The sequence below is a fragment of the Quercus suber genome, unplaced genomic scaffold (assembly GCF_002906115.3).
Source record: "Quercus suber isolate HL8 unplaced genomic scaffold, Cork oak 2.0 scaffold_238, whole genome shotgun sequence".
NCBI lineage: Eukaryota > Viridiplantae > Streptophyta > Magnoliopsida > Fagales > Fagaceae > Quercus > Quercus suber.
Window position 1 is genome coordinate 715328 of NW_027069695.1, and position 16777 is coordinate 732104.

At 35.8% G+C, this 16777-nt stretch overlaps 2 protein-coding genes across 3 annotated transcripts; one reads left to right on the plus strand and one right to left on the minus strand.

The window, feature by feature from the left end:
- The first annotated feature begins 710 nt into the window (after positions 1-710).
- On the plus strand, positions 711-6173 carry LOC112004467 (xylulose kinase 2). Its single transcript, XM_024036723.2, is given in 12 exon segments — positions 711-1015; positions 1349-2000; positions 2155-2243; positions 2576-2640; positions 3902-3957; positions 4229-4349; positions 4436-4465; positions 4468-4509; positions 4593-4646; positions 5096-5190; positions 5270-5444; positions 5743-6173. Coding segments are annotated over 12 exon segments (1671 nt in total). The 5' UTR covers positions 711-956; the 3' UTR covers positions 5976-6173.
- Positions 6174-9136: 2963 nt separating this feature from the next.
- LOC112004381 (tubulin alpha chain) lies at positions 9137-11201 on the minus strand. 2 transcript variants are annotated; one of them, XM_065780523.1, is made up of 5 exons: positions 10984-11201; positions 10522-10756; positions 10048-10418; positions 9496-9956; positions 9137-9413 (listed from the first exon to the last, which is right to left on the minus strand). In XM_065780523.1, the coding sequence occupies exons 1-5, from the start codon at positions 11074-11076 to the stop codon at positions 9230-9232; spliced, it is 1344 nt and encodes a 447-aa protein (XP_065636595.1). In that variant the 5' UTR covers positions 11077-11201; the 3' UTR covers positions 9137-9229. The 2 variants fall into 2 exon arrangements, with proteins under 2 accessions (XP_065636595.1, XP_023892391.1); XM_024036623.2 differs by having other exon boundaries at positions 9137-9956; positions 10984-11200.
- Between the last annotated feature and the right edge of the window lie 5576 nt (positions 11202-16777).

Consider the following 16777-nt stretch of genomic DNA (forward strand, 5'->3'; position numbering starts at 1 on the left):
TTAGCTATTTTGGACTTTGAGAAAAACTCGTGGAATGTTTATTTATTTAACAAGACTAAGACTATTTTGGACACGGGAAAATTTTGTGTATGTTTGTTATTTAGCAAAATCAATATCAAATAAGATTATAAGGGAATGAGAATCCATATAAGTTTCTCTCTCAAATATTATTCTTTATTTATTATAAAAAAATTAAACACCGCTCAACCTAATAACGGTCTTAACCAATACTATAATAACTTAAAATAAATAATAATAAAAAATTCACAACAACATTAATGCATCATGAGTAAAGCACGATCTACAATTTCAAAAAGGTATATCTTGTATCTGTTGCATACAGTTGCAGCGAGTCTCTCACAATATATAAGTTCCACTAATTTGTAGAGTTCACATGTTATATGAGAGCTTGTAGTATATAAGTATTCTTTTACTTACAAGTTACAACTCTTTTAATAATTCTAGTGGCATTAGAACTTGATTTTTTTTTTTTTAATCTTTTTACAATAGGATTTTTTTTTTTTTTTTTTTTTGGGGGGGCATAAAGTTGACAATTTCAGTCTGCTTTTGTTGTGAAATTAAAAAATTACTCTCTTTGTTCTTGGCTATATTGGGTGAATAAAATTTGACTGGATTATTTCAGATAGATTATGATACAGATTAATTTGTATCCAAATTTATCTCCTGATTAATTTGTATACTACTAACTAATCACTGCCCAGTCACTCGTCCTTATCCTGAAATTCTGCGCTTTAATTGGATCTTATAATATTAATTATTACCTTTCATTTCAAGCGCCAATATATCCATTATCCAATACTATATATAAACACAGACAGAGAAGAAGAAACAGAGTGAGCTCTGTCAATTTTCCTCAACTTCATTCTAAATTTAAAACTCATCTCTTTTGTCTCTGAAACCCAGATAGAACCGCTTAGACTTGGTATATTGCTCCAATGGAGGAATTGTCTCTCCCTCAAGACTCATACTTTCTTGGATTTGACAGCTCTACTCAGTAAGCCACTATTCTCTGATCTCTTTCTTACTCTGTTTTTTTCACTTCATTTTTTTATGATAATCAGCAAATCAGAAGTACCCAGATTACTATTTTGACTGCTTGGCCTCTTTGTGTTAATGGGTTCTTATGATTTTGATCAAATTTCATTCTCATTGGGAAATTTATTAGGGTTTGGAATTATTTCATACAATGGGATAAGACTGTTATTAATCAGTGACTTGTCTCTATTTTTTCTTTTTCTTTGGTCTATTAGATTTTTATTTTTGACAATTATTTTGTGGGATTGGAATATTTGTAATCTGAATTGCATCAATTATTTTTTTTTTAAAGGTCCTTAAAGGCAACTGTGTTGGACTGCAATCTCAACGTTGTTAATTCAGAGCTGGTTCATTTTGATACTGAGTTGCCTCATTACAAAACCAAAGATGGGGTTTACAGGGACCCCTCTGATAATGGCAGAATTGTCTCACCCACATTAATGTGGGTGGAAGCTTTGGATCTCATGCTTCAAAAACTGTCAAAAAAATTGGATTTTGGGAAAATTGCTGCTGTTTCAGGTAGTGGACAGCAACACGGTAGTGTGTATTGGAAGAGTGGCAGTTCTGCTATATTATCTTCATTGGATCCCAAGAAGGCATTGGTGGATCAGCTTGGCAGTGCCTTTTCCGTAAAGGAATCACCTATATGGATGGACAGCAGCACTACTGCACAATGTAGAGAGATTGAAAAGGCTGTTGGAGGAGCTTTGGAGTTAGCTCGACTTACCGGGTCACGTGCTCATGAAAGATATACTGGCCCCCAAATTAGGAAGATATTTGAGATGCAGCCGGAAGTTTATCATGATACTGAGAGGATATCTCTTGTTAGCTCTTTTGTGGCGTCTCTTCTGATTGGTTCTTATGCTTGTATTGATGAAACTGATGGTGCCGGGATGAACTTGATGGACATAAAGCAAAGGGCCTGGTCTAAGATAGCTTTAGAGGTTTGTTGTACTTTGGCAGATCTTGGTTCATGATAAATCCCATGATTCTTCTGGAATCAATTTTGTTACTTTTAGAAAAATTGCCTTGGAGCTTGATAATTAGTTTGATTTTTCCTTTTTAATTATTAATCATTGATTTTTATAATTCTTACAGGCCACTGCCCCTAATTTGGAGGAGAAACTTGGGAAGTTAGCCCCTGCCCATGCTGTTGCAGGTTCTATTGCTTCCTACTTTGTGGAGAGGTTAGCATTATATTTTTTATTAATCATGGTTTTGATGTTCTGTAAAATGCAATTTGTGGACATTTGATTAATTCCAATTTCGTGTGTTAACTCTTTCTATGCATTAGGAACATATAAACTTATTCCACACCTGAACAGTTGTATTATTTTAGTTGTAACATAACCTACGAGTGACATGTGCATTTGATTACCTAAATGGATCAAAATTGCATTGAAAAGTATTGTGAAATTTGGAATAAGTATGTCACAGAGTTATATATGTAAAATTGTGCATCTAGCTTGCAAAATACATTTAGATTGACATCTAGAATTTCATTTTTATCTACTTTCAGGTTCCACTTCAATAAGAATTGCTTGGTTGTTCAGTGGTCTGGAGACAACCCTAACAGTCTTGCAGGTGCATAACCTTTTTTCATCCCTAACTTCTACTTCCATATTTTTTCGATTAGAAAATTCTTTTAGACACCTTCTAAACATCACACTCTTACCATGATATATGGTTTATTTCTATGTAATTTATGTTATTATTTTCCGAAAGTGCCACTGGTTGCCTTTTCGCTACCTGTTTACTTAAACCACAGGACATGCTTTCCTGACAAATAAACTTAGCTATATGCAAAGTCAGTACAGAGCATGTTTAATATATTTATTTTGGTTTTTGAGCGAGTGGTATACTCAACAGAAGGCCTTCTCTAAATGTTTGTGTTAAACTTATTTTAAACAACAATTTAAACTCAAGTGATATCTCCTTCCCTTGTAAGGACGAGGTGGAGGGTGAGGTCACAGGTTCAAGATCCACCAATAGTGTCTGTAATCAGTCTCTCTGACATCCCCAATGCCAGTTTGGGTATATAATCCGATTTCAAATGTTATAAATATTAAATGAGTGAAGGCTTTTTAAAATCTTCAACTTTAGCTTGTTAAAAATTTTACTATCTTAGACACCAAAGAGCTCTAGTTCAGATGGCACTTCACCCCCTTGTAAGTTCAAGGTGGAGGATGAGGCTGTGGGTTCAAGACCCACCAGGTGCTATTTAACTTACAAGTAAAAAAAATAGTCTTAGACAATTGATGGTTTTTAAATGTTTGAAACTTTTTGAATCAGCTTCTATACATTGAAAACTTTGTTGAAGAATTGAATTAACTTTTTATCTAACTAATGTATTTTAAATCATACGCTAGCAATGGATCTAATGATCAATGCAGAAGATGTTATATAGGTTTTTAGTAATAAGTGATAAATGAAAATTCAAAGAAGGTAGTATTTTTTTCCTTTAAAATATTTACAAAAAATTTCTCTGTAGTAAACTCCTATCAAATTACTAACCATCTGCTCATGTACCCTGATGACTGGAAATGATTAACTATCGAAATTGTCAGTATACACTATACAGTGAATTCATAAGTCTCCCAAGTTAGTGTTGCAAGACCTATTCCAATTAAGACATTTGCTTGAAATGGAGAAATTGGCTTATTTATCCTTGGCTATTTGTAATGATTCAGTGCTAGTTGGTTTTCCTTGTTTTTAAACCTTTCACTTTTTCAGCTTTATCAACCCCCCCCCCCCCCCAACCAAAAAGTGAAAAATCTCTTCCAACTGTTCTAATTTGGCTTGCACTCCTATCTTTTTATCATCTAAAAGCATCTTGATCCTGCAGGTTTAACCCTAAATACTCCAGGAGATTTGGCAATTAGTGTTGGCACTAGTGACACTGTAAGTTAAACATACAATCCTAGTTGTCCGTGTTTGAATTCTTAAGCTAGAATGTAGAGTAGTTTATTTTGTGACCACAGACAGTAGCATTCCTTGACAGTTTATATGGAGGTACACATACCATCATCATTAGGTGTTATTAGTTTTAATATGCATAATATAAGAGTCATAAGCTGAATATTAATGTTACTTTATTACTACTCAAGCTTCAGTTTCTATCTAGATTGATATAGGTCCCTTTAGTTGTAATCTCTTCATGCTTATTGCTCAGGTCTTTGGGATCACTAAAGAGCCTCAACCTAGACTGGAAGGACATGTTTTCCCGAATCCTGTGGACCCTGAAAACTACATGGTAATGCTGGTCTACAAGAATGGTTCCCTTACTCGTGAAGGTAATACTTTTGTCTAATACATATTTTTACAAATTCCAACAAGCAACATCTTTTGTTTCATAGAGTGACTCTTATCTTGTTGTTAGATGTGCGAAACCGTTATGCGGAGAAGTCTTGGAAGTTTTCAATAAATTTCTTCAGCAAACTCCGCCTTTGAATGGTATGTTATGTCCCGCTTTGATTACTTATCCTGGAATTAATTGTTATATTTTCGTTCTTTGCTCATTTTAGTGTCTGAACTAGGTGGAAAGATGGGTTTCTACTACAAGGAGCATGAAATTCTTCCTCCCCTCCCAGGTAGGTTTTAGAATGAGGCTATGCGTATTTGTTCAATATCTTCTGCTGCTGAATTTCCCCCTACTTTGGTTTGGTTTTCAATATACAATACTTATACTAAACTTATAAAATGCATTGAAAGCACTAAGATCCACCATTAAGTGGTTTCCACCAGAATATATTATTGGAGAACAACTGGTTAAAATTATGGTTGTTTCTGATCTGATAGGTTCATGAGGATTTAAGTAGACCAATAATGACTCAGTGATTAATTAGATACTTAGATGTAATTATATTTAGTTCCTCCAATGGGAGTAGGACCAACTATGGGCTCCTTGTCCTTTTTTTTTTTTGTTTTTTTTTTTAGATTTGGTGGCATATCCAAATTGCAACAATGGCTAGTGGTGCATATCCCTTTACTTTTATTGTAAAATTTAAAATGAGAAACTCACTTCTGTTTATGCTCCCAGTTGGCTTCCATCGCTATGTACTTGAAAATTTCTCAGGCAACACCTTGGAGGGTGTGAATGAGAAGGAAGTAGAGGAATTTGATCATCCTTCTGAGGTCAGTAATTGAATCTTGATTGTTTACTTTGGTAGATGAGATCCTACATGAACTCTTCATGAATTACAACCATTTCCAGGTCCGGGCATTAATTGAAGGTCAGTTCCTCTCAATGCGAGCTCATGCAGAAAGATTTGGGATGCCTTCTCCTCCAAAACGAATAATAGCTACTGGGGGAGCATCAGCAAATCAAAGCATCCTTAGCTCAATAGCTTCCATTTTTGGTTGTGACGTCTATACAGTCAAAAGACCTGGTAACAAGAATACACCTGATACTATGATTTCTTGTTTATGTTAAGTGTTATTATCTTCTTAATCTTAAATTAGAACACTAAACAAAGAAATATTTCATCTACATATGTGAATTAGTAAAAACTTGATCACCCTACATATCCTTGGTCATATTACTCCTTCAAGACCCCAGTCTAAACAAGTCAGATAATGCCTTTTCTAAGTTTCCCAGTGGCACAATATCCTAATCTCCTTTTGTAATTTTGAGCTGTGCCTGATGGATTAACCTCTGGATCATCTTTTTTTTTTCCCTCCTAACAGATTCAGCATCCCTAGGAGCTGCCTTGAGGGCTGCTCATGGTTGGCTGTGCAGCAAAAAGGGCAGTTTTGTACCCATCTCACTCTTGTACAAGGACAAGTTGGAGAAGACATCTCTCAGCTGCAAGCTATCAGTGAATGCTGGTGACAAACAACTGGTTTCAAAGTATGCCTTGTTCATGGAGAAAAGGGTGGAGATAGAGAACCGCCTTGTGCAAAAGCTCGGACGTTGGTGAAGTTAAAAACCGGCTATAGGTTAAAATTTCGAATGTAACCACAATGATGTTTCACTAGTATCATTTGGCTACCAAATAAATTTAGCGGAGCATTGAAAAGATCCATCATTGTTTTGAGCGGAATCTTACAAACATTTATTTAATTATATTTCAGTAAATACATAAAGGTCGATATAGGCTTTTGGGGGTTGAATCAAATATTTTTCTGCGTGGTATGGAAATATAATTAGATAATAAATAGGACTTTTACTTAATTTTCAAATCTTGAGAAAGTTAGCTATAAGATTTGAATTTTTCAAAAGAATATTAATAATTCACAAATAGCTTTTTTTTTTCCTTTACTTTTATTGATTAGTCCAAGGAATTCATTTGTAGTGATGCTGTAGTTATTACAAACAAATTTCACTACATAAGGCTTGCACACCGATGTAGTAATTTTTAAAACACAAAATAAAAATATATTATTTAAAATTCTCTCAATTATTTTGTCATCTCATAACATTGAATTGAATAAGAAATCAAAAGAAGGGATGGAAATACTTGATTAAATGACCTTTGATAATTTGAGAAAGAGATACGGAGATTTCAATTTAAATTGCTTCTTTTTATTTGCTCTTTTTTTTTTTGGGGGGGGGGAGGGTGATTTTACAGATTGTCAATTGAGGGAGAGAGGGAATTACGAAACAGTTGGGCGGTAAAATAGTACTGGCTCATTTTGCATTTTCGCGCGTGGCTTATTGACAAGTTTCTCAAAACACAAAAAAAAAAAAAAAAAAATGACGTGGCATCATGGCGAAAATAGCTAAATAGCATATTTTTGCAAATTATATTGCAATCTATCACTGTTTCGAAAATATATAAAGATCTATTACTTTCTTTGGCAGGGGGGAGGGGGGGGATTTTACAGATTGTCAATTGAGGGAGAGAGGAAATTAGGAAACAATTGGGCGATAAAATAGTATTGGCTCATTTTGCATTTTTGCATGTGACTTATTGACAAGTTTCTTAAAAACACAAAAAAAAAAAAAAAAATAAATAAAAAGAAAAAAGAAAAGATGTGGCATCATGGCGAAAATAGATAAATAGCACATTTTTGCAAATTATATTGCAATCTACCACTGTTTCGAAAATATGTAAAAATCTATTACTTTTTGGGTACTCAGGTTTATGGAACTCAAGTACTATGGAAAAATTTTGAAACTTTTTTAAAGATCTCGAGTTTTTGGACCTCGAGTTTCAAAAAGATAGTAAATCCCTACATATTTCCAAAACAATAATAAATTGCTAATTTTTTTGCTAAATAGTGGTAGTGGGCTATTTTCGCCATGGCGTCTTTTTTAAATCTCAACCATCGGTTTAAAGAATAGGTGATATGACATTAAAAGCAAAGGAGATGTCATTTATGTATTAGTAGGAGGCAAGTTAGACCCTAAGGGTTCATGTATTCCCCCTCTCTCACATAGGGTGGACCTCACACTTTATGAAGTCCATCCCCTCACAATGTGAGGTCCACCCTGTGTGAGGGGGGATATATTCACCTAATGCATGATAGATTTTCTCGGACTATAGAACCTTTTACAAAAAATCTGCTGAATACTAATCAACACAAGATGTGAAACAAGACCCTCTAACCAAGTTTAAATGTTAGAGCTTGTAAATTTGTTTCCTAGTTGCACCTCCATTACAGTTTTCAATTAACCACAAATGGAATTTGGCACCACGTACCATGCAAGAAATGCTTTTTTATTTATTTATTACAAGTTAGATGATAATTTTATTAAGAAAGCCCAAAGGAAGATACATACAACAAAGGGGGAATATGTCCATCAACATCCTTACAAAAGGGCCAAGAAGGGATGGATGAGATGAGTTGGGATCCCCAAGTTGAACAAAAAGAAGCCCAATAGGCAAGAGAATGAGTTAGGCCATTAGAAGACCTAGGGCAAAAATTAAATTTAACATTAGAGAAACAGGGGAGCAAGAGTTGTATATCGGCAATTGTGGCCCTGAAATCCCATAAAGGAGTAGAGATGGAGGGACTTAATTGAGTCAAGCATCTCCAATAGAGTATGCATAGCCAAAATATAGAGAATATATGCTCCAAATTTCTACTGTTCATGCTCCAACAGCTTCTCTATACCTCAATTTTTTTTGGGCTAATGAACAGTAGCCCATCAGACTTGATGGGCTATTGTTCATTCTTCAAATACTTTTTTCCTATTATAATAATTAGGTGTTGAATAAAAAAATATTGAAAGATGTGTAGTTGTTAAAAAAAGAATAAATAATGAATTAAGAAATAATATTTAAATGAGATAAAGAATCTATTGAAAAGTATATTTGAAAAAATTGGTAAATAAAGGTAAAAGTTACTGTTCATTCTCCAAAAAGTACAAAAATTTGATAAATTTACTGAAGATGCTCTAATAGTCTTAGCATCGCCTTTAAAAATAGCCTGATTAAGATCAAAGCGGGCTATAGTGGAGACTGCTAGGAGAGCCGCTTTAGCTTCAGCCCAGGCTAGAGATGAGAATGTCTCTTTTGCAGTGGTAACTAAGAGGAACTGACCATTTGAGTCACATAAAACTCCTAAGAGGAAGTAGTAGGAGTGATGGCCTCAACAGAATTAAATTTTCACCCAACCTAAAGGTGGAGGTTCCCAAGTGGGGGCATGAGGGTTTAATTTGGATTTCCAAGCGTCAAAATGGGAAGGGAATGCCTGGTTGATATCCATAGCAAGCTCCATGGAGGATGAGGAAAAAGTTTTCGAAAATAAACTTTGTTCCAACTCCACCAGATAAGATCTCGCAAGTTATTGCTGCCTAGAGAGAAAAAGCATGTTCATCTTGAGAGTTGATGCCAAAATGATGTTTTGGGTAGATAATCAATTTGATCCAATCTGGGGCTGGTTTTGTTGGAATGGATGATAGGAAGAGAGGTTTGGTTGTGTCTCCAAACAATGGTGGCATATGGGCACTCAAAAAGAATATGTAAGAAACGCTTATCATCAAACCAAGAGCAATTTTTTTTTTTATTCTATTTAATCATAGAACTCCTAACTCTTAGTCCGAATTTCAACTATCATGACGATAGGAAATAGAATATGTATCAGAGTGAACAAATTTAACGAAGCATCATGACATACAAGTACAACCATTCCAGAGCGAAAGCTTGATAGGTTCCAAATCATAGCAATATAAACATTGATACTACCAAGTCTGTGCAAAAGCACATACAAACCCCCAGCAACAACATTAAAAGGAAATAACCGTGACAAAAACCATCTTATTATTATAGACATATAAAAGGAATTGCATCCGACTACTAGTATTCATCTCCTTCATCACCATCCTCTCCCTCAGCAGACTCTGCACCGACCTCCTCATAATCCTTCTCCAGCGCAGCCAGATCCTCGCGAGCCTCCGAGAACTCTCCTTCCTCCATACCCTCACCAACGTACCAGTGCACAAAGGCACGCTTGGCATACATGAGATCAAACTTGTGGTCAATCCTGGAGAACACCTCAGCAACACTGGTTGAGTTGGAGATCATGCAAACAGCCCTCTGAACTTTAGCAAGATCGCCTCCCGGAACAACAGTCGGCGGTTGGTAATTGATACCGCACTTAAACCCGGTAGGGCACCAATCAACAAACTGGATTGTGCGCTTGGTCTTGATGGTGGCCACAGCCGCATTCACATCCTTGGGCACAACATCGCCGCGGTACATCAAACAGCAAGCCATGTATTTCCCATGGCGAGGGTCACATTTTGCCATCATAGAAGAGGGCTCGAACGCACTATTGGTAATCTCAGCCACTGAAAGTTGCTCGTGGTACGCCTTCTCAGCTGAGATGACAGGAGCATAGGAAGAAAGCATGAAATGGATCCTGGGGTATGGAACCAAGTTGGTCTGGAACTCAGTCACATCGACATTCAAGGCTCCATCAAACCTCAAAGAGGCAGTCAAGGACGAGATCACCTAAATCAAAAAAACCACATCAATCCCCACATTCATTATAATTTAAGGAATGAACTAATATTTCCAAGTAAAACTAGAAATCGATTACTACCTGAGAGACAAGGCGGTTGAGATTGGTGTAAGTGGGGCGCTCGATGTCAAGGGATCGCCTGCAAATGTCATAGATAGCCTCATTGTCGAGAAGCACGGCGACATCAGTGTGCTCGAGGAGGGAATGTGTCGAAAGGACGCTGTTGTAAGGCTCTACAACGGATGTGGAGACCTGTGGTGAGGGATAGACTGTGAAACCGAGCTTCGACTTCTTGCCGTAATCAACAGAGAGGCGCTCCAAAAGTAGCGATCCAAGACCAGATCCGGTACCGCCACCAACAGCATTGAAAACCAAGAAACCTTGAAGACCGGTGCAGTTATCTGCAAGCTTTCGGATCCTATCCAAGCAGAGATCAACAATCTCTTTCCCAACTGCCATAAATTAAACAACACAGAATAATTTGTCAACAAAATTAACAATCAAGAGGTAAAAGTAAAACGTAGTGTAAAATAGCGGAGTTTCGAAAAAAATTACTGGTGTAGTGGCCACGGGCAAAGTTGTTGGCAGCATCTTCCTTGCCACTGATGAGTTGCTCAGGGTGGAACAGCTGGCGGTATGTTCCGGTCCTCACTTCGTCGATGACAGTGGGCTCGAGATCAACAAAGACGGCACGAGGGACGTGCTTTCCGGCACCAGTTTCACTGAAGAAGGTGTTGAAGGCATCGTCTCCTCCGCCAACAGTCTTATCACTCGGCATCTGGCCATCAGGCTGTAAAACAAAAAACAAAAAAGAAGCGAAAATTCAGCAAATTAAATTTACACGTTGCTAGTTGAGATTCGAAGTAACTAAAACCTAAAAATTATTATCTACCACAATATAAAACAAGATCTAGTTATTCTGTGACAAAATTGAACTCGTTTCGAATCAGATCTAACGAATCGCGCAACAGAATTGAAAATTTAACACAATGCGAAAGGCAGAAGTGAAGAGCAAACCTGAATGCCATGCTCGAGGCAGTAAAGTTCCCAGCAAGCATTGCCGACCTGAATACCGGCCTGACCGATGTGGATCGAAATGCACTCTCTCATTTTCTCGGATGCAAAATTTAAGAGCTAAACTCACAGAAATTATCAAAAGAGAAAAAAGGAAGATCAAAGATGAGCGGCGTTTATCAAGACGCCTTTCAAAATGTGAGCTGAGAGTGAGACTGAGAGGCTTTGGATTTTATATCTGGAATTTTTTTTTTTTTTTAAACTTGGGTTAGTTGACTGTGGTTAACGAAGGGTTTGTTTGATTGATTATTGGGTTGCTGACAGGCTGGCCTAATTGACCGTTTAACCGTGGTTGATTGCCGCCGATTTTTTTATTTTTGATTTAGGGTGGAAAGAAGGTTTGGGTTTTGATTAAATTGCGAGAGTGCCATTGCTTTCTTGTGACTGAAGGGATGGGAGAGTGAGATAGTTTAAATGGAGGATAATTGTGTCATTTCGATTGTTAATTATCTGGTAGCATGTGATATCTTCTTTCATTGATGGACCTGTATGGCACATGCATGTAGTTGAGCAGGTTGGCTGTCAGGGAAAGGGGGGTCCTGCATTTATGTCGTTAGGCCCACTACGTTTGGTGAAAGAGTTTGGAAATTTTTTTTTTTTTAATAAGTAATTTGCTGAAGCAATAATTAAGGAAGCATTAGGGAATGATGTTCTATTAATATTATTTGTATTTTTAAAAAATATGTAAAAATAAAAAATTACATAAAAATATATATAATATTATTTAAATATTAAAAATTATAGTTTAAAATATCTTATCAAACTTAAAAAAAAAAAGAAAAAAAAATACCTTATATATATAATATTATTTAAATATTAAAAATTATAGTTTAAAATATCTTATCAAACTTAAAAAAAAAAAGAAAAAAAAATACCTTACTAAACGTGTCATTAAACCTTCTTGGGTCCATAAGTCAAGTTAGGGTCAAATCGTGACTCAAACCGATCAGCTCGGGTTTGTAGTCAAGCCACTCATCTGGATTTGGGTCTTCAACTGCCATGGCTTCACAAATCCAGCAGTTGGATTGATGGAAACCATAAAATTATATCAAAGCTCTAGTTTTCAATGGAAATTTGATGGATTTCTCTAGATTTTGCAAACATCTTGTCAAATTTGGCAGGGATCTCATTAGATCTAACCAGAATTTTGCGAAAAAAGGTAATGTTTATCGATGAAGATTGGTCAAATCAATTAGAATGCGGTTCTCTTGCAACGACCTGCCACTCGACTTGTGGGTGTCGAATTTTCTTAGCAAAGACCTGCCATCAACCGTCGAAATCATCGAATCAGTTGCTTTTTGGTTCGGATAAGCTCAAATCACTCGATTTTGTCAAGTACCAGATCTAGTGCAATGCCTCGTGCATTCACAATGACATACAAGGTAAAGAGTGTTGAATATCTCTTGTTTATCACATAGTTGGCTGACATGCCACCCACCCTACTATACTAGGGGCAGCAATTTCGGCAGAAAAATCTAAGGGATCATTTACTCTTGATTTGAAGTATTTTATCCCACAAGTTGTGAGCCTTTAGTTTAGTTTCTCCCTTCCTTATATATATATATATATGTGTGTGTAATGAATTGTTACAAACTACACACCAAGAGAAAGATATATATTATGTATCACTATGAGAAATAATATAATTAGGTGGATGACAACTAGAAAAGAACAATGCAAATATAATCTCACTCTCATTTGTTTTTCTCTGGCCTTATATTTCTTTTATTTCACAACAAATAGGGTTTTTTTTTTTTTTTTTTAACCAAACTCATCCATCAACCTATCATATAAAATAGGGTCACTAAATGACCCCTGAAATATTATGAATCACAAGGTGGGTTAGGGTCAATTAAAATGAGGCAATTGGCCCAAGTCCAACATTACCCCAAGGCCATAAAAGATATTTAAAACAAGTTAAGCAGTAACTCAAAGAAAGTGAGCCTATTCACGTTATTTAAGGTCCGTTTGGTAGAGGAATTTAAATAATATTATTTGTATTTTTTAAAATAAGTGCGGGTGAAAAAGTGCGTAAAAATGTATGTAATATTATTTGAAAACTGAAAATGAGTTGTTTAACAACTCTACCAAACAGAGCCTTAGATTCCAAAGCCCTTTTTCTATTGTTTGAGAAAATTTAGAATCATAACTTTGTCATAATTTTGATATGGCAAACTGTGAGTGGTAGGTCTATATAAAAGTAATAGACAACCTCACAATCTGCTACATCAAAGTTGTGGTATAAAAAATGTTGGTTATAAAATTACTCCTATATAGTATATATAATAGTTATACAAGCAATGTTATATACATTGAAAAAAAAAAATTTGTCAACATTTTTGAAACCTGCTGATGTGGCAAGTTCGTAATAGTTTTCCCAGTGCAATTACCATAACTGCACATTTGCACTGCCCTGGATGTCAAATGTGGAGGTTCATAAACAGTGGCTTCGGTGATTGTTGTTGGGTTGAGTCTTGAGTTACCAGCCAAGAAAAAGAGCTCGTATATTTTCGTTTGTTGCATTACCTCATATGCTGCAAAAGTGATGCTAACCCATATTACGAAGTTTAAACTAGAGTAACTTTACAAAATTGATGCATTAAGTCATTAACTAATCTTTTTTTTTTTTTTTATTGTCAACATTTTTGAAACCTGCTGATGTGGCAAGTTCGTAATAGTTTTCCCAGTGCAATTACCATAACTGCACATTTGCACTGCCCTGGATGTCAAATGTGGAGGTTCATAAACAGTGGCTTCGGTGATTGTTGTTGGGTTGAGTCTTGAGTTACCAGCCAAGAAAAAGAGCTCGTATATTTTCGTTTGTTGCATTACCTCATATGCTGCAAAAGTGATGCTAACCCATATTACGAAGTTTAAACTAGAGTAACTTTACAAAATTGATGCATTAAGTCATTAACTAATCTTTTTTTTTTTTTTTGAGAAAATTCATTAACTAATCTAAAAGCTAATAAGAAATTGATTTATTTTGTTGTTGTCTTGTAGATAGGTCGTCAATTACCTTTTTACCACTTTAAGTAAAATTGAATCAATTGATAATAATTTTGACATTTTCTATCGCAGCCTCTAAATTCTGTTAGCATAATAAAAATTGAAAATGATTTATTAATCAAATTGAGTCTGGCCAATATTCTTGTAACTCAATTGAATTTCAAATCTATGCTAATTAAGAAACCACTTATTTGCCAAGAATGTGATGGGAAGCAAAAGGAGAACAATTTTTTTTTTTTTTTTGAAAAAATTTCAACCTATGACATCCGCTCTTGATAATAGTTCTTTATCATCAGACTAAGACACTAATCAGTTTTTGATATAGACGGGGATTTAACGTCAGATCTCTTATTCAACCATTAGAGATCTTACTAGTTGAACTAACTGGAACAACAACAACAACAACAACAACAAAAAGAAAAAAAGAAAGAAAGAAGGAGAACAAGATAAATGAGAGAGATTGGTATTCTAGTTCTACAAATGCTTGGCTTGATAAACCCGACTCACAAAGATCCCATTACCTTTCCCAGGCATTATGTATCTTTTCCAAGACCAAAATTTCCTAGGATGGCCAACTTCAATGTGTCACTTTCTATGTAGAACAGATTCGAGCAGTCAATATCTTCAGATCTTGATCTTGCCTTGAAGTTTGCCACCTTTCCAGGGGACAATTTAGAAGATAATGAAATAATACCAAGAAAAGATAACACTGGAAAATAGTAACGATGATGATGATATCCAAACTTGTAAGAGCATTCACATCAATATGTGTATTTTACATATCTATTTTTACATTAAAAATCTACTTTTTCTATTTTACTCATTCACTTTTACAAAACACCCACATCAATTCATTTATTTTACAAGATATTTCAATAAAATATTCATTATACTCTATTTTTATTATTATTTCTCTTTACCTACCTACCTTAAATACCCGCGCTCTCTCTCTCTCTACCATTTTCTGATTTCTTTTACTCTCTCACTCTCTCTCTCTCTCTACACCCATCTCTCTGGTCTTCTCTTCCAAATCAACAGCCACAGCTCCGATCCACCAAACGCCACCGATCCACCACCGAAGCTCCGCATCACCGATCTCCACAGCTCCGTATCACCTATCCACCACCAAATCATAAAACCCATCCACCACAGCTCCGATCCACCAAATGCCACCGATCCACCACCAAATCTCCACCATCGAAGCTCCGCATCACCGATCTCCACAACTCCGCATCACTGATCCACCACCAAATCACAAAACCCATCCGCCACAGCTCCGATCCACCAAACGCCACCGATCCACCACCAAATCTCCACCACCGAAGCTCCGTATCACCGATCTCCACAGCTCCGCATCACCGATCTATCACCAAATCACAAAACCCATCCGCCACAGCTCCGATCCACCAAACGCCACCGATCCACCACCAAAGCTCCGCATCACCGATCTCCATAGCACCGATCCACAGCTCCGCATCCACAACTCAGCCGATCTCCGAGCTCCGATCCACCACGCTGAAACCGATCTCCGATCTACGATCCGATCCAATCTCCGAGCTGATCTACGCCACCAAATGCTGCAGCTCCGAACCACCGCTCCAATCCACCACCAAATCTCAGTCGATCTCCGATCTCCGTGTTTGTGTATCTCTGTGTTTTTTTTTTTTTTTTTTTTAAACAAGTGTATCTCTGTTGATTTGTCTGGATGTGTTTGTGTGTGGATGTGATTGTGTGCATCTTAGGAAAAAGAAGAAGATGAGAAGTTAGTTTACTGAGTTTGTTGAGCCGGAGAAGAGAGAGAAAAAAACGAGCGAATGGAAATTATTAAAATATTCTTTACACGAGCTACAGTAACCGTGTATATTTACACGGTTACTGTAGCTCGTGTAAAGAAATACACATTTTTATACAATTTTAGAAGAGCTGATGGAGTGCATTTTTGAGCAAAAATGTGTAAAAATTGTGTTTTACATGATTTTAAAGGTACTGATGCGAATGCTCTAATATAACAATGCTTGACTATATAAAAAGATTAAATTATTTTCTAAATGCGTGCATCACTTATTTATAAAATTTTATTAACAATACTTATAAAAATTGTGTGTATATATATATATATATATATAAAATTTTGTCAAAATTAAAATTGAAAAAAAAATCCTAATTAAAATTGATTTGGTCAGAAGGATATTATGTGGATTAGGATACCTTATTTTGTATGTCTCATTTGGCATGCCAATTTTTTTTCCTCAAAAATTGAGAGACCGGTTTGATAATGAGAAGTTTAGTTCTAGTACCTTTTCATAAATAAATCAAAAGGAGCCACCAATAAGAAAATTAGAATGACATGGCTTATGTCCAATGCACTAGACAGGATCCCAACCCAAATTAAGAAATATGAGTTTAGCTATATCACGATAAGGAGCATTGAAAGCAACATTATCCTATTTTGAAAACTATGAACAAAAATGATTCCAATGCAAAAGTAGCACATAGTGGCTGTTAACATCATAATTGGTTCATTTTCGATTTACATGCAAGATTCTAAAAATTCCACACACAAAAAATTATATTTTAATCATGGGATCATGAAAATGTAAAAAAAAATCTAATTTATCCCATTTGAATATCGGTTAGCTTAATCTTCCTGTTTAATAGTCCAAATGACCAAACTGCATGTGAATGACCAAACGTTAACTAAGTTGATCGATGGTCAAATGAGCTCAAA

Excerpts from the sequence above, each read along its gene's own strand:
- LOC112004381 (XM_024036623.2), bottom strand. The coding sequence starts at position 11,076 with ATGAGAGAGTGCATTTCGATCCACATCGGTCAGGCCGGTATTCAGGTC. Across the intron at positions 10,757-10,983 it reads GCCTCGAGCATGGCATTCAG|CCTGATGGCCAGATGCCGAG; the intron begins GTTTGCTCTTCA and ends TTTGTTTTACAG. Across the intron at positions 10,419-10,521 it reads TGCCCGTGGCCACTACACCA|TTGGGAAAGAGATTGTTGAT; the intron begins GTAATTTTTTTC and ends AATTTATGGCAG.